Here is a 23425-nt window from a genome sequence, read left to right on the forward strand (position 1 = left end):
CCATAATTTTCAGGAGATTAAAAAACCGCAAGGTTCAGCAAATTCCCAAGCTTATAAAATTGGCAATTCCCAAATAATATCTAAAATGATTTTCTTTATAAAAAAGGGATAAATGTAATCAAAGGCAATTTTCTTGAAAAGAATAAGGACGGTAGCCCTGTTTTTTCTGAGATATCCAGTACAACTTCACAAATGGGATCTCCATACCCTTCCCGAGTATATAAGCGATGCTAAAAAGAGACTTTATCTGCCTCCTCGCATTCCTCCTAGTACTATGGTATCTCTAAGGCCCCCGCTCACTAAAGAGTAGGTTACTCCGTCTTCAGCGAGGTCGTCGTTCAGATCTTTTACTCGAGGCCGAACCGGCCCGGAAGCCCACCCCAGCGGGTCCGGCCGCCCGGCCCTCCCCAGCCCCAGCCCCAGGCGGGATGGGGGTGTGGTCCCGAGTTTCTACGGTGGCTTCCAGCTTGGCGTCCAAATCCCGCAGCAGGTTTCCCGGGAACCGGCCCGGGTCGCGCGTCCCCCTTTCCGCAGCCGGCCGCCCCCAGAACGTGCCGACACCCCCGGGGAACGCCCTCGGCCGCGCGGCGTCCTCCGGAGAGCGCTCCTGTCGTCACCGCGCGCTGCGAGCGGCCGAGCCGCGGCGGGGAGCATGCGGGACTACGACGAGGTGACCTCCTTCCTGGGCGAGTGGGGGCTCTTCCAGCGCCTCATCTTCTTCCTGCTCAGCGCCAGCATCATCCCCAACGGCTTCAACGGCATGTCTATCGTGTTCCTGGCGGGGACCCCCGAGCACCGCTGCCGGGTGCCCGACTCGGCGAACCTGAGCAGCGCCTGGCGCAACCACAGTGCCCCGCTCCGGCTGCAGGACGGCCGCCAGGTGCCCCACAACTGCCGGCGCTACCGGCTCGCCGCGATCGCCAACTTCTCGGCGCTCGGGCTGGAGCCGGGGCGCGACGTGGACCTGGAGCAGCTGGAGCAGGAGGACTGCCTGGATGGCTGGGAGTTCAGCCAGGACGTCTACCTGTCCACCATCGTGACCGAGGTGGGTGTGTGAGCAACCCTCTATCCGTGGCAGCCCCCTTCGAGGCTCCCCCACGCTGGCTGTCCCACCACTGGGTTATGCTTCCAACATAGGAGTGCGGCCGAAGAGCACCGAACTCACGTTAAGCTCATTCTTGATCTTTCGGTCCCGTATGGAGGGGATGGAGCAGGGAGTGTTATGGCCAACTGTCTTCTCCTTTTAGAGTTGCACAACAGTTGAAGTTGTTTCTCAAGAGCCCTAGATGCTGCCCTAGAGAGGCTCAGCCCCAGGCCCCCAGATGTACAGGCTGAGTCAAGTTCTGTACAGGCAGGAGGGGTGTGTAGGGGACGCTGCTGAGCTCAAGTGCAGACACAAATGGGCAGGTCTGCCTGCTGGTGGCCACGGACTTCTGGAAGCATCCGGGGCCTACTGCTCTCACGTGCCGAAGGTGAGGCTTGGGCTCCAGTTTCTGCGGAAAGGAGCAGAGGTCCTCCTGATGCCTGCTGGGTGCAGGGATCAGAGGAGGCAATGACCATGGCCCCAAGGCCCTTAAGAAGAGACAGACACACCGAGACCCCTCTGAGCATAGGGCCCGGTGGTGGATGGGGGCTCCAGCTTATGCCATTAGCCCCTTAGCATCCTAAGTGATTTGGTGGCAGGTTTTCCGAGTTTCGGAAGTCAGGATACACACAGCTTCGCCCCCTGCATTTCCTGCTTTGCCCTGGGTAAGGGCCAGGAGATGCTGGGTCAGGGCACGCGTCCTTCTGAGAAGGGTATCCTCACAGACTCGTTTCCTGCTATTGGTTGGGCAGGTCGGACTCCCCAGCTTCTGGACCCTCCTCTGCTCTGTGTTCCTCCCAAGAAAAACTTGAGGGTGGCCTCTGCTCTCCCCTTCCTTCAGCACAATGGGCAATAGGACAACCATCAGACACCACGGCTGGCTTTGAGCTGGGCACTAGGCTGCAGACATCTCAGAGGTCAGATGCCCCTGGGGCATACTGGCCATGTCACAGAGAGGGCTAACATCAATGGAGTTCTGGAGCCTGAATTCAAATCCTGACTGGCTTGCTCTGTGACCTGGGGCAGATATATTACCCTCTCTGTGGAGATAACAGAGTGAGGAAATTCTCCAAGGAGGGGGGATAAAATTTGAGCAAAGTCTGGAAATATGAGCAGGACTTATCCAGGCAAAGAACGTGGCAGATCCTGGGATGGAATGCTATAGATCAGGGTGCCTGGAGCTCAGAGGATGGCAGGTGAGGCTAGAAACGCCCAGCAGGTGAGGCTAGTTCCTGGTGGGCCTGGTAGGAACGCAGAGGAATCGACTTTATTCCAAGAACAGTGAGGGTTCTAAGCAAGGGGTAACATGGCCAGATTTGTGTTTTCAGAAAGAGCTCACTCTAGCTGCTATAAAAAGCAAGAAGATTCGTGAGGAAGCTGTGGGAGTTGCTTTGGCAGAGACTGGTGGCCAGCCAGGAGTGGTGGCTGCAACATCTACAGGACCCACGGAAAGTGGGCTCAGCCTATGGGCCACCTCAGATTCCCACTGGCATTGGTGCCATGCCTACCTTAGACCCTAAGGTGGCCATACTTCTTGGATCCCCTAACCGGGCCTCCTAGTGCTTGCCCATGCCCTGCCTACAGCCTGGCCCAGGGGCACCTAAGACTGGAGGCCAGTTCATCCCACCTCAGTTCCTGGAAGCGTCGTCAGCAACTAAGCTGCAGCTGGCCCAGCTGGCTGCTGTCTCCTCCCTGGCAGCTGTGTTGATCAGTCTCTTTTCCCTTCCTTGCTGGTTTTGTTCCCCTCAGGTGTCAGGGGTGGGTAGCTGCTGGCCTCCAAGTACATAGCTACCCTGTTGTGCCCTGCTTACAGAGAGGGGGCCTGTGGGATGCTCTTCATCTCACACACACACACACACACACACACACACACACACACACCAGGATTTGGTTTTTCCCCTCCTTGCTTCCTTTTTGGGTGGTGGGAGTCAGGTAAAAGGCAAATGGGCACTGGTGGTTGGGAGGAAGGTGGGAGAAGCCCCAGGGTGGCGGCTGGGGGCGGTGGTGGCTCTCCCCAGAGAATTGGTGGCACAGGAGGAGTCTGGAGTCTGACTGCAGCGTCGGTTCTGACCCCACCGCTAACCACCTGGCTAACTTCAGCACGTTACATTCACTGCTCAAAGCCTCTTTTTCCTTATCTACAAAAGGGATACAGGTGTATGAAAAGGTGCTCAACCTCACTAATTGTTAGGGAAATACAGATGCAAATCAAAACCACAATGAGATATCATCTCACACCCACTAGGATGACCGTTATTTAAATCACACACACACACACACACACACACACACACACACACAGGAAAGTAAGTGTTGGCAAGGATGTGGAGAAATTGGAGCCCTTGTGCACTTTAGCGGGAATGTAAAGTGGTGCAGGCACTATGAAAAACAGTATAGCAGTTCTTCAAAAAATTAAAAATAGAATTACCATATGATCCAACAATACCACTTCTTGGTATAATACAAAATAATTGAAAGCACAGTCTTAAAAGAGATATCGGTACACCCATGTTCATAGCAGAATTATTCACAATAGCCAAAAATGGCAGTAACTCAAGTGTCCATCAGCGGATGAATGGGTAAATGAAATGTGGTATGTACGTGCATCTGTCTTTGTGTGTATATGTATATGCGGTAGTTTTCTTCCTCAGGGGCTGTTTGTGAAGTCCAATTTATTCGTCCTGTGCAGTAACTAAGAATCACTTTTTATTAAACTTTATTTTGAAGTAATTTTTGATTTAGAGAAAAGTTGTGAAAATAGCACAGAGAATTCCCATACACCCTTCACCCAGGTTTCCCTAATGGTCACAAGTTACATAACCGTAATTTATTTATTAAAACCAGGAAGTTAACATTGGTTACAATATTATTCACTGAATTTCAGACCTTGTTCTAATTTCACCAGTTTTTCCACTCGTGTCCTTTTTCTGTGTTAGGATCCAATCCAGGATTTTACATTGTATTTGGTTGTCGTGTCTCCTTGGCCTCCTCCCATCTGTGATAGTTGCTCAGTCTTTCCTTATCTTGATCTTGACGCTTGTTATGAGTCTCCTTGCTTTGGGATTTGTGTGATTTGTCTCACGATGAAATCGAGTTTGTGAGTTTTTGACAAGAATACCACAGAAGTGATGTGTCCTCGGGGCATCATACCAGCAGGTACCTAGTATCGATATAGCTTATTACTGGTGATGTTAACCTTGATCCCTTGTTTAAGTTGGTGTCTGCTTCGTTTCTCCATTGTAAGGCCACTATTTTTCCCCCTTTATCATTAATGAATATCTTGGGGGGAGATACTTTGAGGCTATACAAATATCCTGTTTCTCCAACTAAAACAACTATTTCTGTGGCATTTGCCTAGTGGTGATTTTTGCATCGTCTACATTCTTTCCAATTTATCAATTGGAATTCTGCAAAGAAGAGCTGCTTCTTCACTCCCATTTATTTATTTATACAATTATTACTTTATATCCGTACAGACTCACACATACTTATTTTGTTTCATGAGTTATAATGTAATACTATCCTTATTTATTCTGTTGCTTCAGTTGTGCCAGTATGAACCAAATCATTTTTTACTTTAAGGATAACGAATGGAAAAGTCAGGGCAGGGCCCTTCGTCTGTCTCCGGAGTCGGAGTCGGGGCTAGAGAAGCCAGTGCTTGGCCCAGGGAGGAGGAGTGCCAGCCACCACAGAACAGGAGCAGGAACAGGAACGAGTGGAATCTGTCCCAACAGGTTGAGACTGACACTTCTGTTGGGGAAGGAAGGGACCCCAAACATCCCAGACCGGCTGATGATGGATGCTTCTCACTGAGACCTACTGCAGTGGGGGGACCAGCCTCCCTGGGCATGGCTCTCTCTGTGGCCCTTTAGTGTGATGGACTCCACAGACCAAAGGCCCCGTGTGTGTGAGGAAGCTCAGAAGCCTCCAGCCCTGAGGCTGAAGGAGCAGGGAGGGCAGCCCATTCCCTGCTCTCCAGGGGGCCTCGATTCATCTGAAGGGCCTCAGGCTGAGCAGTAGGGGTGAGCCTAGCTTCTGGCCAGGGCCTAAGCATGGGCTGGCCTCTGCCTCACACACGTCCTCTTTTCCCATGGAACATCAGGTAGTCTTGACCCCATTCAGTCCATGGGCTTGGAAAACGATGCAGTCACCTCTGAGTCAGGTACCACTTCCAGGCCCTGTGCTCCAGAGGCCCTGAGAGAACCTGCTTTTGGTAAGGACCGGCCTTCTTCTTCTTCTTTTTTTTTTTTTTTTTTTTTTAGAGAGAGAGGAAAGGAGCAAGAGAGAAACATCACTGTGAGAGAGAAACATTGATTGGTTGCCTCCCATATGTACCCAACAGGGGATTGAACCCTTAACCTAGATATGTGCCCTGACTGGGAATTGAACCCGCAACTGTTTTGGTGTATGGGATGACTCTGACCCTACTGAGCCACTGCCCGGGGCAGGACCAGCCTTCTGTGGCAAGCCACCAATGGCCTGAGACAGGGTTGCTTCCTCAGCAGACAAACTTTTAGCCTTTCTAGCAGCTGGGTGCTTCCTCTAGAAACCCGTGGGTGGAGCTGCTGGTAGTCATGCCTTTAAGCATGAAAGAATCTCCAGCAAAGGGCCTGGACCTTTGGAGGCACTAGCCTTGTGCATCTTTCCTGGGACCCGGGGTCAGGGCATGGATGGACAGAACAGGACACGCTGGTTTCCCCCCCACAGTCCAAAGTTAGGAGGTTGAAACACAGTGGCCTCATCTCTGCTAAGATAACACTTAAGGGAGGCATTGGGAGCAGCAAAGAAGGGAACAATTAGACAGACTGAGCCTGGCATCTGTCTGATCACTATGTGGGAGCGAGCGCATATGGCAACACGCAGGCATGTGCCTCTCCTGGGGCTTGGCTGGGCCTGGCTGGGCTCTGGCAAAGTTGCAGAGTTTGAGCAGTGGGCAGGTTTAGGCTGTTTTCTTTCCATCAAGCCTGTCGGCTGCCTTGGCATACTGCTGGCCAGTATGGGGACTGACAGCTTGGTTCTCAGGATAGCCTGAATATAACCAAGTTCACACTCAGATCTGCCCTTTGGTACATTCCAAAGCGGGTAAGGTGTGGGGACCTCTGCCTCTAGCCAACACCAGCTGGAAAGACTTTTATTTCCAGTCAGTGCTTCAGAAAGGTCTTGCCAGAGAACAAATAAAGGAGACTCAGGGGCATTTCCCTAGCTCTGGCCCAAATGTGCTTCCCTGTTTGTTTATAACTGTCTCACCCTAAACAGTTTGCCTGTGGCCTCTCAGCTATGTTCCTCCAGACAATGGCCACCAGGATCTCAGAGCGTGCCTTTGTCCAGAAACTGCCTCACCTACACCTCCTGCCAACTTTCTGGATAAACAGACTTTGTCCATCCCTCCTGGTGGGCAGCAGAACTCTCACACAGAGTCCAAGAGGTTGGTTGTCAAAAAAACAAGGCTTTGGCAGGGCTGATCAGAGGAGCTGCAGATGCCTTGGGCCTCTGCAAGGACTATAATTTGTCCCTTGTGATAGGCCAAATCAATTTATATTCAAGGCTAGTACAGGCCTGCCTTGTTATCGGAAACCTTGGTGTAGTTTTAAGCAAGGATACCATTTGGAGCAGAGATGGTGCAGAGAGAATGGAGGCTCTGGGGAAAGGCAGGATTGACTCACATGCCCTAGCAACTGGCATAGACAGCCCAAGGCTAGTGGTTCCTGCTCTGTGTTTGCCGGACTGTAGGGAAGGTCCACAGTGGTACAGACCCCACGCCATTTGCTCACTTTCCCAGAGTGGAGCCTGGTAGAGCTGTGATGGATTCCATGCCAGGATGCAAGAGGAGAGCCAGGTCCCTGAGTACCCCTTCTCCTTCCCTCGGGTGCTCCAATCCCATCCCCACCATCCCACTCAAACTCCCTGGGTCTTTCACTTGGGGTGAGCCTCTGATGACCACAGAACTCTTCACTGAGGCCTCTCCACCTGTGGTTGATTTTTCTTTACCTCTAATATGAAGGGGGGAAAAAGATACTGAGAACATTTTAAAGTTTAGCCCACCTCAACTTCCTGAACTCCAAGTCGCAGAGGTTTAATTTCTGGTGAATGCAGCCAGGAGATTGGGGGATCCCCTCTTCTAATCAGCTCCTACTGATATGGTGGCAGCTCTACCACAGGTTACATAAGCCAAGACCATTGGGACTCTTGTCCCAGCTTGTTTGTAGGGTGGAGGTTCCATGGTGAGAGAGGCAAGCCGAAAAGACAGAGGCTATAACCCCCACCCAGAGTCCAACTCATAAAGTAGGGGTGTCACTCGGAGGGCTGCTTTCTCTGCCCGCAGCTCTGGAGCTGGAGCTCAGAGGTTTTCGCCCTCTGAAAGGCAGTCCCGTTAGAACAGAGAGCTCTGAAGCTGTCCCTACAGAAAAGAACTTCATTTGAAAGTGTGCAGGAGTTGAAGACGAAGAGTGATGTTGAAAACAAAGTAGACTGTGGTGATAAAGAAGAGGAGGATGGCAGCTCCATTAGAGCAACAAGCTAACCCACAGGTCAGCTAGTGTACCAGTGGCAGCCAGAAAAAGAAACCGCTCAGAACATCCCTCCTAGAGTCCGAACAAACCTCAAAAACTACTCCTGCAAAGGGATTTGAATTAATCAAACTAGACGGTGGGATAATTTATGTGCTAGGGGATTATTAAAAACAATAACACGACCAGCTGGGTCTGATATCAGCAGAGGCAGACAGCGTAATAGAAAAATCAGGGAAAGAGACAGTCAGAAGAGCCCTGCTAAAGCCATTGTCATCCCAGGGTGACTGTCTGTGCACGGGCCCGACACTGTGCCCTCTGAAGAGCAACATCAGAGGCTTCACACTGAAAGGGAACCAGACATCACTTAGAGTCCAGCCAAGTTACTAAATAAATCAACAGGCAAATAAAGACAAGCCTCCCTAGGGTGTGGGTGGGGTTCAATGCTCAAAGTTTCCATAATATATTTCCTAACATGTCCAATTTGAAACAAAAGAAAATTAGAAGACATGCAAAGAAACAGGAAAATATGACCGACACATAGCAGAAAAAGCAGGCAACAGAAACTGAATAAAAGGGCCCAGATATCATATTAATAAAGACTTCAAAGCAGCATACTTAAAAAAAGTAAAAGAAGGTATGATGACAATGTCTCATCAAATGTAGAATACTAATTAAGACAAAATTAAATTTACATATAAAAATTAAAAGTTCTGGAGTTGAAATATATAGTAACTGAAATTAAAATTCAGTAGAGAGCTTTAATTGTACATATGAACAGGCAGAAGAAAGAATCAGCAAACTTGAAGGTAGAACAATAGTAAATATGCAATCCAAAAAAAAAGAGAGAGAAAAAAAGGAATGAAGAAAAAATGAACAGAGTCATAGAGAAAAGTGGAACACCATTAAGCACACCAACATATGCATAACGGGGATACTAGAAAGAAAGAAGAGACAGAAAAAAATCTAGTCAAAAAAAATAATGGCTGAAACTTTCCAAATTTTATGAGAAACATTAATCTACATAGGTCAGAGCTCAGCAAAGTCCAAGTAGAAAAAACAAAAAAGTTCCACACACAGACATATCATAGTAAACTGCTGAACATCAAACACAATGGAAAAATTTTAAAGCAGCAAGAAAAATATGACTTCATATACAAGGGGACTCCAATAATATTTACGTTTGACTTATCAAAAACAATGGAGGCCAAAAGGCAGTGGGATTACATATTCACAGTGCTGAATATGTCAACCAAGAATCTTATCTCTAGCAACACTTCTTTTGAAAATGAAATAAAGAGCCCTGGCCAGTTTGGCTTAGTGGCTAGAGCATTGGCCTGCGGACTGAAAGGTCCTAGTTTGATTCCGGTCAAAGGTATATGCCTAGGTTGTGGGCTCAATCCCCAGTGGAGATCATGCAGGAGACAGCCAATCAATGATTCTCTCTCATCATTGATGTTTCTATCTCTCTTCCCCTCTTCCTTCCTCTCTGAAATTAGTACAAATATTTTTTTAAAAGAAAATGCAATAAAGATATTCCCAGATACACAAAAACTGAGATAATTTTTTGCTAACAGTACTTCCTTACAATAAATATTAAAAGAAGTTCTCCAGGAATACATTTTTTTAAATGCAGAACATGCTCTGAAAACTACAAAGCATGTTTGAAAGAAAGTCAAGACCTAAATAAATGGAATGACGTCTCATGTTCTTGTGATAGGCCAATATGAAGCAGAAGACTTAATGTTGTTAAGATGGCAACACTCTCCAAGTTGATCTACAGATTCAACACAAAAGATGCTCAATATTGTTAGTCATTAGGGAAATGCAAATCAGAACCACAATGAGATACTTCTTAACACCATTGGAATAGTTATAATTAAAAAGACATACAGTAACAAATGTTGGTAGGAATAGGGAGACTGTGGTGATAAAGCAGAATAATGCTGCTGTGTACACAAAAGTTCATAGCAGCATTATTCATAGTAGCCAAAAATAGAAACAACCCAAATGTCTATCAACCTATGAATGGTTAAATAATATATGGTATTTCCATACAATGGTGTATTATTCAACCATAAAAAGGGATGAAGCACTGACACATGCTACAACATGGGTGAATCTTGAAAACATGCTTAGTGGGGGGAAAAATCAGTCATTAAGGGCCACATATTGTATTATTCCATTTACATTAAATATCCAAAATAGGAAAATCCATAGAGACAGATAGTATATTAGTGGTTGCCAGGTCCTGGGGGAAGAGAATGGGAATTGACTGCTAATGGGCATAGGGTTTCTTTCAGGAGTGGTAAAAACATTTTAAAATTAGTGCTGATGGTTGCACAACTCTGTGAATAATATACTAGAACCACTGAACTGTACACATTAAAAGAGTGAATTTTATGGCGTGTAAATTGTATCTCAATATAGCTGTTATAAACAAAAATAATTAACTATCCAGCTTCTTTTTCCCCAACAGTCAAGAAATTTTCAGCTTTAAATAGCAACTAAGTTATAAGGAAGAAATTGGGGGGATGTATATTCTATTATTAACTAATTACTACTTCCTATTTTCCCTGGAATGAAAAATAACTATAAGAGGATGTGACCGAAATATATTTTTCACTCTTAAGTGGATTAATGTCAGATTTTCATGTATACTCATCTCTAAGATTGAAGTCCATTTATAAAGGGATTTTATGCCTTATGGTAAAAGCCTTTGGTCATTGAATACAAAGTTCTTGTTGCTGAGAATCTCTTTTGCTTAGTCAGGTTTAAGTGTAACCTGCTTTGCTTATTCATTCATGCTGTTTGTTCTAAGTCATGGTTTTGCTTAGGACAAAGGTGTGAGGTTAGTAGAAAGGGAACTGCCATTTAGGAAGGCCTGTAATATGTCAGACACTCTACTTACATTTCTCGTCAAATGCTCACAGTATCCCTAGGAAGGAGTATTACAGCTCCTCTTTGACGATGAAAAAGCAGGCTGATGGGTGTGAATGAGCAGCCCAAAGCCGCATAGCGATATGTGACAGAACCCAAGAGAGCCTGTGCACGCTGCTCAACGTCAGGCTGCCTTCCCGAGTTCTCATTTCTCTGCAGTTCTTTATGGTCCTTTATGCCTTTGATAAGTGCGAAAACTTTGGCTACTTGGAGAGTTCAAGGTTGAGGATGATTTTCAAAGGACAAAGTGTGACACCACACATTTTCCAAACTCGTATTCCATTACTCCTAATTGTTCAGCATTTGTTCATCCACAGTTTGTTAAGCATCCATCATGTGCCTAGCCTTGTGCAAGCATTAGTTATCTCAAATAATTATATGAATAGGTTCAGGTTTTAGAACTCTGTCCATCTGGAGGAGATAGAGGAAGGGGGGCCTCTTTTCTGCTCTAGCCAGAGAGCAAGGGCACAGTGGCCCAGGACAGCTGGGCTAATGCACGCACATGATCTGTCCTATAAAGTATGCTTGACCTTGAGCTTTGTGGAGGCAGAAACCATGTCTGTTTTGTACCCCACACAGAGTCTGGCCAAGAGCAGGTGTTCAATGACGGTTGGATAAATGATTAAGCAATTTCCTTTACCAATCCACTAGAACATGGGCTGGTCACTTCAGTGCTCGGTGCCTTCATTTCCTCATTTGTAAATGGGGATAAAGAGAGTACCCATTTCACACGGCAGCTTTGAGATCCATGAGATAATACAATGCACACAGTTAGCACTCAATACACTGTAGTTGTCATTCCCGTTATTACTGCTGGGAGGGATGAGAGGCACATTCTTCTATGGCAAGAGTGACCTCCTGTCCCCTTTTACCTGGTGACCTGGGTTTTTATTTCTTAAAGCAGAACCGAAGGCTAGCTGGTCCAGCTACATGGAACTCACTCTGCTTTGTTGGGGAAATCTTGGTCTGAGCCCCTGAGGATGAGACGGACATAGTAACGCTGGGAGGACACATCCAGTGCCCCTACTCTGCACATCTTGGGCCAGTTGGTTCCCGCATTCCACTTTCTCTCTCCGGGGGATGTGTGTGGGGGTGTGTGGGTTATGTTTCAGAAATGTTAGTGTTTGACCTCAAAACACAAGTCCAGAGGATTGCCAGCTAGCTACTCGCCAGGCCATCCGCCTCTGAGCATGTTGTGTAGATCTGTGAGAGACCAAGGCACAGGTCTGTCCCATCAAGGAAAAGACTGTCTCCCACTGAGCCTGTCGTGTCACTGTTAAGCATGGAGAGTTCCTTGGGGCACTGGCTAGTGAGGCCCCAAGACACACCCCTCAAGCCCCAAGGGTCTGGGACAGACATGACCTGAACTCCCCAGGAATAGCCCCATGGAGAAAAGGGCTCCTCTTCAGACTGACAGCCGATTTACTAGACTGCAGCCCCGTGAGCCCCAGCTGGAACTTTGCCAATCCTGTGTCCTATTACCAGGCCCTTTGCAGCTTTTCTAGAAGACTCCTTGGATACAGCAACTCCCCAAGAGAAGATCCGGCCCTGGAGCCCCCCCGGGTAGCACTGAGATCCAGCTGCCTTTCTCTGCTGGGTATGAGCAGGCTCTCTAAAGGTAGATGGCATGCCCTACCTGGTTTGGCTCAATGGATAGAGCGTCAGCCTGTGGACTGAAGGGTCTCAGGTTCGATTCCAGCCAAAGTCACGTGCCTGGGTTGCGGGCTCGATCCCCAGTAGGGGGCATGCAGGAGGCAGCCAATCAATGATTCTCATCATTGACATTTCTATCTTTCCCTCTTCCTTCCTCTCTAAAATCAATAAAATATATTTAAAAAATAAAAAATAAAGGTAGATAGCAGCCTGCATGGGCCTGGAGCAAGTGGCTGCTGTGCACACACGGCCACCTCCTGTGTAGCATGATATTGACAGGGCTTCTTGAGCCCTTCTTCAAGGAGGGAAGGGGGACCTAGAGCCATGGCTGCATGGCCTCCAATAGGAGAATGATGGAGAGCTGGTCATTGCTTACCCTTCCCAGCACTCCAATTCAGAACCCCTTCCCCTGCTCCATTCCCCAAAGAGATGAAATCGACCCACTATTAAGCTGACTTCGTGGGCATGCAACCTGTGCAGTCACAAAGGGCCCATGCTTGGTTTTAATGTTCTGATATTGACGTCTTGAAATTCTTAATCATTTTTTAACAAGGGGGTTCCTGCATTTGCAGTTTGTGTGGGGCCTGCAAATTAGGTAGCCAGTCCTTCCCACAACCTGTGCTCATGCGATGCCTACCTCCACACCTGACAGCCTTCTTCTTCCTTTGATGTCTCTAAATCTTATCTCCCCTCATCTAAGGCAAAGTCCTGACAGAAAAAGTTCAAAAAAATCACGAAGGAGAGAGACTACAGTATCTTCAGAAGAGCTTTTCTGCTCCACTGCAGATGGAATGGTGATGATTGATCATAGACACATTAATACTCCTACCAAGCTGGATATCTTGGCTCAGTCCAAGGCTGAAGGCTGTGGTGGAGGCCTCCTGCCCCTAGTCCTGCTGTCACATTCCTTGCCGAAGTGTATGGGATGGAAGTTCATTTTATCCAGCCTTCGGAATTCATGTTCAAAGCAGGAGATGCATACAAGGTTGTAGAGACCTGAGTTGGTCACTCACATGCCCTTTTACTTGCTATGACTTCAGACAAAACCCAGTCTCAGCGCCTCAGTTTACTCTTCTGCAAAATGGGTCACCCTCCACATCATAAGGCTTTGAAATCTCAATTGCTTATCTTGCTGTGTGTTGGAACAGATCCAAGCTCTTTTTTGACACGTTGGCCAGTGAGTTTTGGAAGTGGGTGGCCATCAATTCAGGTGCATATCCTGTCTACCTTTTCCCATCCTTTGCCCAGGCCCATGAACCTGGCCATGTAACTTTGGAGGGTTTGTGACCTTTCCCATGAAGCCCATTCAGGGACCCGAGGGGAAGCAACCCTACTGTGGGTGTGGTCTCAGGACTTCTCCTGGGATTGTGACTGAGGGTAGAGAGCTGAGTTCCTGGGCCACATTGTGTTTCTTCTGCAGAGCTGTGCTTGGATGTCCCTCCCGTGGCCAGCATCATGGGCACCAGGAAAGGCAGCCTCATGAATCTTGCTGTTGTCTTTAGGACAAGGGTGTTCTCAAGGACGTTACCCTCACCATCACAGAGTGATGCCTTTGGGGAAGAAAGTGTCTAGGAGAGACTTCTCTCAGGTCTCGGTACTCAGGAGCTTCTGCAGAACGAGTCTATCACCGTGTGTACTGCGGTCCTGAGCGCTGAGCGGCTGGGATGCTCAGAGCCCGGTTTCAGGGCCTCCCTAGCAAGTAGGCAGGACCCTGGGCAGGGCAGCAGGTGGTCAGTCTCCCCTCAGCTTGGGTATTTTGCAGCCCTTCCTCCCCTTGCTTTCTCTTTGCCCCAATTCCCTTGGCTTTTTGTGTAACACTTTTTTGGGGGGGGATTGTTCTTACACACACCTCTCTCTGCTGCAGAATGAGGTGTGACAGAAATATGTGAATTCATTTTTAAAGCTATTTTAGGGAAGTTGTGAGCATTAAGAACTGAATTGCTTTGAGACTGTCACGAAGCATCACCACCAGCAAGTGGAGCTGGGGTGGTGGTGGGACGGGAAGCAGGGGCTCTGCTCTGGACCAGAGATTTTCAACCTTTTCCATCTCGTGGCACACACACACTGGTTACTGAAAGTCTGCAGCACACCCAAAAATATATGTTTTGTGCCAATCTGACAAAAAAAATCGGTGTAATTTTGATTCATTCACACTAGATGGCTGTTGTTATGTTGCTATTTTTTCATTCGACAATCTACAGGAAAGGAGGTCCGTGCCCCTGACTAAATAGTCAGGTATTGCATGTTTTAAAGATTCTTGTGGCACTCTGGTGTGCTGTGGCACGCTCCTTGAAAATCACTGCTCTAGACCAATCATCTGGCCACACACAACAACCTCCTCACCCACAGCCCCCAAATACTCATTGGCACCTGCTTATTTTTTAAATAAATGAAAGTTCATTGAACACATGTTGAAATTTGTGCAACCTCCCTTGAGATCTTGCTGGCTTGACTTAAGTCAAGAGCTGGGAGGAACTGGAACGCTGGCTGAAACCCTCATGGTATCGATCAACCAGCAGAGACTTGTTAAGGCTGCAGCAGCCCCGGGGACCTGGGGAATGGGAGGGCCCCACTTCTGGGAAGGCTGGGTGGGAAGGAGGGTGGAGGACTGTAGATGGGAGATAGGCTACATCCCCTCTGGCCCAGTGGGGCCCGATCCAGGCTTCTGGTGTGAACGGACCAGGGAGCACAGGGTTCTCCGGAGGAGTCTCCTCAGCGCATGTAATCACAGACCCCCGGGACCACTTGCACTTTCAACAAGGCCGAGGAAACTTTATACCTGGACCAAGTGACCATGCCCCCTGCCCCCCACCCCAGGAGTTTCTAACACCTTCGCTCCGCGCTCTGACACCGTCCCTCCGTGGTGCAGACATGCCTCCTGAAGTAGACATGCCACCTCTGCTTCATGCCACTGTGCAGCTGAGGGTCACCAGTCCCAGCCTTGGCCTCAGCTCACCCTCACTGTGTGATGCCAGCAGAGCCAGGGCATCACACTCCCTTTCAGAAGGGAAGGGGGCTCTCAGGGAGGACAGTGACTTGCCCCAGTAAAAGGGAGTCCGGAGCCCACCCCAGGGCCCTCTGCACAATGGCCAGCCTGCCCTTGGCTGCTGTGCTGCTGTCCCCCGGAGCTGGGCTGGGCTGGGGCTGGGCCGCTGGGAAGCGGGCTCACACCTCGCGCTGTTTCCCCGGCAGTGGAACCTGGTGTGTAAGGAAGACTGGAAGACGCCGCTCACCACCTCCCTGTTCTTCGTGGGCGTGCTCCTTGGCTCCTTCTTTTCCGGACAGCTGTCAGACAGGTAAGGGGGCCAGGAGGAAAGGTGGGATAGGGCCCCTTGTCAATCCCTGTTTGTCTTGGGATTGGACTGAATGCAAGGTGTTTCCACCCAGAGAAAGGAGGCCCCTCAGGCCAACAAGTCCGTGACAGGAGCAGCCATGATGCCTCCTGTTCTTCCTACACCCAGCCCCTTTCCGGGACCCACTGGGAAGTGGATTCTCATATTACCAAACTCTTCAAAAAAGGTGTGCTGCTGCCCGGCCGGTGCGGCTCAGTGGTTGAGCGTCAACCTATGAACCAGGAGGCCATGGTTCCATTCCCAGTCAGGGCACATGCCTGGGTTGTGGGCTCAATCCCCAGTGGAGGACATGCAGGAGGCAGCTAATCAATGATTCTCTCTCATCATTGATGTTTCTATCTCCTTCTCCCTCTCCCTTCCTCTCAGAAATCAATAAAAAATTATATTATTTTTAAAAAGGTACACTGCCATCACCACTCCTCCCACCCTGCCCCTAACTCTTGGATGACATGATCTATCCACAAACAGCCGTCAGCCAGAGTCAGGGCCAGACAGTGAGCAACTGCTTGCTAATGTGCACCACCTCTGCTGTGGACCGGGCACGGGGGCCACAGAGCTGACCTCCAGCTCACAGTCTTGAGGAGAAGGCATCACAGATCCAGGGGAAATGCCCACTGACCCCCGAATGTTCTGTGGGGATAGAGCAGGAAGGTGGGAATGCTAAGTGGCCGTGTTGGGAAGACTCCCAGAGAGGGGGCTGTGCCTCCTGCAAAGCCGAATGGGACCCCGAGCTCAACAGCCTGAGACCTGAGTTTGGAAAATGGGGTGGGAGACTGTTCTGCTAACATCTGTGATCCATTTCTCCCATCGGTCACTATCAGAATGTGAAATTAAAGATTTAAGCCAACTACAGGGTCACTAATGAACGTTCCTGGAAGCTACACTTCCCACAGAGCAGTGGTTCACAATTTTGGTTGCACATTAGACTCACTCGGAAAAATTGTTTAAATCCCAATGTCCAAACTGCATCCCAGACATAAGAATCTCGGGAGGCGGGTACAGGCTCCAGCATTTTTTGAAGGCGATTCCAAGTGCAGCCAAGGTTGAAGACCGCTGCCATAGAGGGAGTCTTGGTTCTGGACACATAGAGGTCCTGTGCTGCTGATATGAGATGTGCCTGCTGTCTGTGCTGTACCTGCCTTCTAGAAATGTGGTGGCAGCTTCTACCTGTGGCTCATTCTCAAGTGATTTCCACGTGGCCCTTGCATAAGTTGCTCTGTGCTTTTGAAATGTGGTGGTTCCACAGGAGGCTTAGACTCTCACAAGGTAACTCCTGGGCAGATGGATGCCTGAGACCTCACCAAGGAGGCACCTGAGAGTATGTGGATGACAGAGAGAAAAGCCTGTCCTAACCCCCTCCCCCCAAAATGAAGTCTACAGCAGTGCCTGACTCGGTGCTTCCCCACGCCCGAGTTGCAGTGCCTCCGTGACCTGCCCGGGCCATGTTTTGTGCTGTGCTGTCCTCTACAGGTTTGGCAGGAAGAGCATCCTCTTTGCAACCATGGCTGTGCAGACTGCCTTCAGCTTCCTGCAGATTTTCTCCACCAACTGGGAGATGTTCACCGTGTTATTTGTCATTGTCGGCATGGGCCAGATCTCCAACTATGTGGTCGCCTTCATTCTAGGTAGGAATGGCTTCTTACCCTTGGGGCTTCTCCTGCCAGCCCTCTGAGAGGCCCCGGGAAGAGGGGGGCATGGAAAAGGGCACAGGGAGTGCTCTTACCCAGCGCAGAAGGAAGCACCTCAGCCTATGAGCTGTGCTTCCAAAATGGGATCAGCTTGGGATGTGGGGGTGGGGGGCCTGTAGCCACAGGCTCTTTGATCAGACATGGACAAGGCAGGCACTCACAGGGAGCCAGCTCTGTGCCGGGTCCTGAAATGTGGCGACTAAGAGTTCAGGTTGGTGGGAACCAGCTACATAATAACTGAGACACATTTCAGGAGCACAGGGCTTGAGAGAGGCATAAAGTGGGGGGCATTGGGGGAGGGATTTCTGTGATCTGAGCTGTGAAAGCTTGAGACTTCTGCCTGGGACAGGGCAACAGAGTGTTCCTGGTAGCTGTGCATAGCCCATGGAGGGACTTAGGAGAGTTGGTGTGGCCAGTACACGGGTGGGAGAGGCACATATCAGACCGGAGTTCAGTGCCAGCCCGCCACCGTTGAGCAGATTGGCTCTCCCCCTAGAGCATACTGGTATCAGCTGTGCGCAGGACCAGCCTGGATGCTGATAGTAGTCCTGTCTCTGAGCAGCTGCCTTGCTTTTGGAATATGAGGCTGCAAGCTGAAGGCCACGAGAAGGTCCCCAGGGCCCTCACCAGCTTTTCCTGGGAGGAAGTGAGGTGAGCTCCACCCAGGTTGATCAGGGACTCCACAGGCATGAAGGTCCCTAACAGGCTCTCTGAGCCCACCTGCTCTCTGAACAGGTGAGAGGAGGGGACACCTCTGGGACCACAGACACCAAATGCCATGTCTAGTGTGATAATATATCATTGTGGGCTCACTGCTATCCCAGTTTATCCCTATTGTCACAGTGTAATTATTAGCAGTACACCTTTAATGAAAGGTGCACAATGCTTCTTATCTCAAAAGTCGATCTGCTAAGATGATTCTAATCCCTTTGGAGTGTGGATGACTCATTGGGTTTGGAGGTGCTGTGTTTTCTTAGTTGAGGATGTGTACACCCTTTGTCGGGTTGCCAAGATGGAATCATTCAAATTCCACTCCTTTAATCATTTGTGAAGAGCCCTTGCCATGGGCCCAGCCTCGGTGTCTAAAGAGGGGAGGAGGGGAGGGCATGTTGAAGCCACATGGACCTGGTAGATAGCACCCTCTTCACCGGCTCCAGCAGGAAGGGGGCCTCCCTCTTCCCTGTAGGGGGAAAGAGAGGAGCAAGTGTTTTTTTGTTTGTTTGTTTTTTAAGAAAGTCATTTGTATAAGGGACACAGACCTTCAGGACAATGATGCTGGAAACCAGAGATTGGAGGAATTTGGGGCCGAAATTGTCTGATGGGCCCCAAGGACACAGGGTTTTGGGGCACAGCAAAGTCTATCCTTCTCATTGTCTAAATTCCCCAGAATCTGTCTTCCTTGTGGTGACCTTCCCAGTATCTGAGAAGCCCAATGTATGACTCTGCTTGGGCCAGAGACTAAACAGGCTTCCTCAAAACAGAGAGCTCGGCCAGAGGCCAGCACACCCTGGCAGGAGGACACAAAGGACCATCGGAAGTAGAAGGCAGCGAATTGTGGTGAAGCCAGGGAAGCCCTGTTATTGGGATTGGGAGCCAGGTGGGGTTTGTGCCAGGTTCTGCTGAGTGGCCAGCAGTGAGATCCGCCTTTCCAGTGGCACCGGGTGCTTCCGGGGGCCACGGAGCCTTCCCAGTATGACCGGATGAGGCCGGGGCAGCCGAGGCCGGGGCAGCCCACCCTACGTGTCCTGCAAGGAAGCCCGCCCAGCTGGCCCTGACACTACAACTTACTCCCCTCCCTGCGGGAGAGGGCCAGGGGGAAGGAAGATCAGTCAGAGCCTAGATGTACCAGCCAGGATCAGCAGGCAGGACGCTGGGTGCAGCATCGGTCTGGGCCCGGGGCTGTTGTAGGGTGCTCGGGAGCCTCCCTGGCTGTAATTTTACTCAGCTGTGCTCTGTGGGAAGCTGCTGACTTTGTGTCCTTGTACGAGACGCTTTGTGTTGGGTTCTCAGGTCTGAACCTTCTTAAGAGAGTCACTGAAAACCAACCTGACCCTGGAACCTGCGGGCTCCCTCCTCAGCGCCTGGGGTGTGGTGAGGTGACAGGACCAGTCAGTACAGGGCATTGGCTTACCCGCAGCACAGCAGCTCCCTCTGGCGTTTCAGGGCTAACATGGTGAGTTTCTTTGCTTTAAAATAAAGCAAAGCTTGGAGTCTGGGCTCACCAGTTCTGTCTAGGCCTTCACTTTGCCCTCTGGCTCTAAAGAAGAGTTGGCAAGACTCTCCGATGATGATCTCCAGTTTTAAGAGTCTTCACAGTAACATTAATTCAAGGAGCTGAATTACTCCCATTCTCTACGTGGTGCAGAAGTGGGTCTCCTTGCTCTGCTTTTTAAGAAGCCTGCCAGAGTCACTGCGAGAAGAGCAATGCTACCCAAGGGAACATAAAGGGGCTACCCCTGGAGAGGAGGAATGGGGCTGGTTTAGGAGGAAATGACCACTCAGGACAAAGGACACTGACCCTCCCCACACTCCAGCTGCTGTTACAACCTACTACTGTTTCCCAGAAATAACGCCTTCAACCGGTCCACAGCCTTGTGGGTAAAATGCCAGCGGCATCCCTCATAACTAGCTGCTTAAATTTATTTCACACACGTAACTGCCTCCTGTCTGGAATGATCCATTAATTTTAATATTTTCCCAGTACTCCTAACATCAACCTCCTATGCAGTACTTGTTCCAATATGTTGAACTATTTAAAGCTCTGATAGTTCCTTTGATAAGTATGCAACTGATTGCATCTTCCTTTATTATTTTGGCTACCAGAGAGCTCAGGAAAAATTGAAATTTAACTATACCAATTATGCAGCCTTTATCAGTCACATATTTTTAAATGTTTTTAAATTGAGATATAATTTGTATACCATAATACTCTTTTACAGTTTATCACTCAGTGGTTATTGGTATACTTACAATGTTGTACAACTATCAACTCTATTTAACTCCAGAATGCTTCATCAACCCCGAAACACACCCTGTACCCATTAGCAGCCACTCCCCATTCCCCTCTTTCCCCAGCACCTACAGCCACTAATGTACTTTCTGTCTATATGGATTTGTCTATTCTGGACATTTCTGAGAAATGGATTCATATAATATGTGGCCTTTGTGATGAAGTCCTTCACTTAACATTTTCAGGGTTGGTCCATGTCGTAGCATGAATCAATATTCCATTGTAAGAACATTCCACATACTGTTCATCCATTCATGAGTGGATGGACATCTGGGTTGTTTCCACTTTCGGGCTGTTATGAATAACTATAGGCCCAGTGCACAAAATTCGTGCACGGGTAGGGTCCCTAGGGGCTGCCAGCTGCCAGCTGGGGCCTCCCTTCCCATGGTTGGACGGCTGGCCCCGCCCCCTGGTCGAACTCCCAGTCAAACTCCTGGTTGAACTCCGGTAGAGGGGACAATTTGCATATTAGGCTTTTATTATATAGGATGTGCTATGAACATTCAAGTACGATATTTTTGTGGATATGTTTTCAGTACTCTACAGTATGTACCTAGGAGTGGAATTGCTGGGTCTTATGGTAATGTATGTTTAACCATTTAAGGAACTGACAGACTGTTTTTCCAAAGTGATCAGTTGCAAATTTTTATACTTTACTCTAGGACATAACTTTTAACCTTTATTTATTATTTTAATGATATCATCATTTTATTACATTCAAAATCTTCAAGGGATGAAATGGGGTAGAAATACATTTAAAAAGATGCAGAAATTTTCTGACACCCCTTGTTTGCACTGCACTATGTGAGGGAAGAAGCAAGGACTCACTCCTGTTTTCAAAGAGTTCACATCTGGTTGGCAGAGGCTGAGAATACAGTTATTACTAAGGACATGGGTCATCATGGGTGAGGCAGGAGGGGGGGTGCAGGTAACTTTTATGGGTATACGCAGAGACAGGAAAGGTTACTTGTAACTAGAATGATCTGTGAAGGTTCATCGAGGGGAGATAGGAGGCCCTGAGCAGGAGAATATTGTTAATTTGAAGAGACTTCTGAGTATTTTCTGGGGAGCAAAGAGAGGTTTTGCTGCCTTCCATTGGGTCTCTTGGTCAAAGGCACTGTACTTCCCATCATTCCCCTAACACCTAGCACATTTCAACTGTTTGACCAGAATAAAGGAATTAGGTTCTTGAGCACCTACCATATGCCAGACACTCTACAAGTCACTTTACATACGTTATCTCAGTTCCCATAGTTATTAACTTCATAAAGTAGGACTGTGAGTCACTTGAATAACAAATGAGCATCAAGGAGCCCAGGAACGCCTGGGTCCTACCTCATATCCTGGCGACTGCACCATGGTCTTGTTTCTTGGCCTGGGGTCAGCGGCAGGCCTCTGTTGGTCATTCATGGAGGGGCAGGTCTTGCCTCCACAGGGAATGGATTCAGTAGTGCCTGACTGGATCCGTGATTGACTACCACAGAAAGGCCCCGATCAGTGTGGAAGTGAGGCTGGCCCTCTCTGAGTCCCTCCTTCTTGGAGAGAGTGCTCAGATAGTTGGTGGTGGCAATCAGTGGGCAAACATTCTGGCCGAAATGCCCCTTTAGCTTAGATGTCAGAGTTTTACACCTGAGAGGCACTCAGAGGCCCTACCAGACCAAGACCAACTGGTCTCCAGCTGGTTCAAAGACCAGCCCAGGCAAATAAAATGCAAATCCTCCCTTCTGAAAGGAGATATGGCCTCACCCACGTGTGTCTCCTCCAGAATCTCAGTTGAAGGTCTGCTCGATAGGGCCTAGGCTCTGTCCCCAGATTATTTTTTTTTTTAGACGTTACCCATAGGTCAAACAGACCAGACTTGCCCGGTCAGTGTTGCTCAGTGGTTGAGTGTTGACCTATGAGCCAAGAGGTCACAGTTCAATTCCTGGTCAGGGCACATGCCCAAGTTGTGGGCTTGATCCCCAGCAGGGGGCATGCAGGAGGCAGCCAATCAGTGATTCTGTCTCTTGATTGATGTTTCTATCCCTCTCTCCCTCTCAGTTCCTCTCTCTGAAATCAATAAAAATATATATTTATAAAAAAACAGACCAGACTTAAATCCTGGCTGCCCCATTTATTACATATGTGTGAAGTTAGGCGATGTATTCCAACTCTTTAAGTCTCAGCAGATTACATTATAAGATAGAAGTAATATTCTTCTATAATTATTGTGAAGATTCAAAAAGATAATACAGGTTAACACTTAATCTGGAACCTGACACAAAGTGCCTACTCAAAAAAAAATGCTAGCTATGAAGATGATGATGATGGTGATGATGGTGATGGTTTAGGAAGGTGATTATCTAAAAGTCAGAGAGCAGAAGGTCGTGCTAACAAGCAACTATTCAGGTTCGTGCCATCCACATTGCTCCATGCACAGAAAGGCAAAGAGGTGGATTTATGAAGCATCTGTCCCCCATGGTTACTCAGCAAAGTCAGAACAACTCTGTTCCGGCCTGGGACCCAAACTTAGAGAGGGAGATGATCCAGGAATCTAGTGGTATAACTTCTCTCTCTGATCAGGGGCATGGAACTATGAGGGAGCTCCCTTGGCCTCATGAGTCTACAAGATTTCTCACATGGTCCTGTGCACTTTCTGTTCTCCGCAATCAAATCCTCTGCCACTTCACTTCTGAATCTCTGCTCAGGAATAAAACACCCCCCCCCCCCATTCATTTCTATGTCATGATAATCACAGGCAAAGTGTTTAGAAACCATGGCATGGGCAGTCTTCCTATGGAGTGGTAGGAAGGTCATTAATGCGGTAAGAAAAGATCTGGAAATAACATTCATGATCCTCAAAATGGTCAGGCCCGATCCTTGGAAATGAATTTAGAGGCTGAGAAATGCCTGGATGGTTGGGTCTCTTGTCCACAGGCTCTAGGATGAGAGAGGCACGCAGTCCTGGCCATGTCTATCAGTCTGGTTTTAGAAATGGCTGTTTCAGAGGGAGCCTCAGAGGCGTATGGCTCAGTCCGGCTGAGTAAGGAAGAAGTGGGGCAGGGGCTGGAACAGGAAGGCATGGGAAATCAGTAATTTTACTACTTCTCTGTAATTAGCCCCTTATTCCTTAGTCTGTGCTTAGGGCATTTAAACATGGTTGAGAAAACCTGTCTTGAACGCCAAACCTGAATGATGTTTGAATGGTCTAT

General features: G+C 48.6%; 1 protein-coding gene across 7 annotated transcripts in view; it reads left to right on the top strand.

Moving 5' to 3' along the window:
* Window positions 1-355: 355 nt before the first annotated feature.
* LOC102429735 (solute carrier family 22 member 5) overlaps window positions 356-23425 on the top strand; it is an 85960-nt gene continuing 62890 nt past the window's right edge. Inside the window, exons 1-3 of one of the 7 annotated variants that reach the window (XM_014465542.2) lie at window positions 391-1045; window positions 15376-15479; window positions 17007-17161. In XM_014465542.2, the coding sequence (XP_014321028.1) occupies window positions 653-1045; window positions 15376-15479; window positions 17007-17161 (652 nt within the window). In that variant the 5' untranslated portion in view covers window positions 391-652. Of the gene's footprint in view, window positions 1046-1307; window positions 1473-15375; window positions 15480-17006; window positions 17162-23425 lie in introns of those variants that run through there. The other 6 variants (XM_006100149.3, XM_023763785.1, XM_023763787.1 and 3 more) reach the window with 6 other exon arrangements.

The sequence above is a fragment of the Myotis lucifugus genome, unplaced genomic scaffold (assembly GCF_000147115.1).
Source record: "Myotis lucifugus unplaced genomic scaffold, Myoluc2.0 scaffold_300, whole genome shotgun sequence".
Classification (NCBI taxonomy): domain Eukaryota; kingdom Metazoa; phylum Chordata; class Mammalia; order Chiroptera; family Vespertilionidae; genus Myotis; species Myotis lucifugus.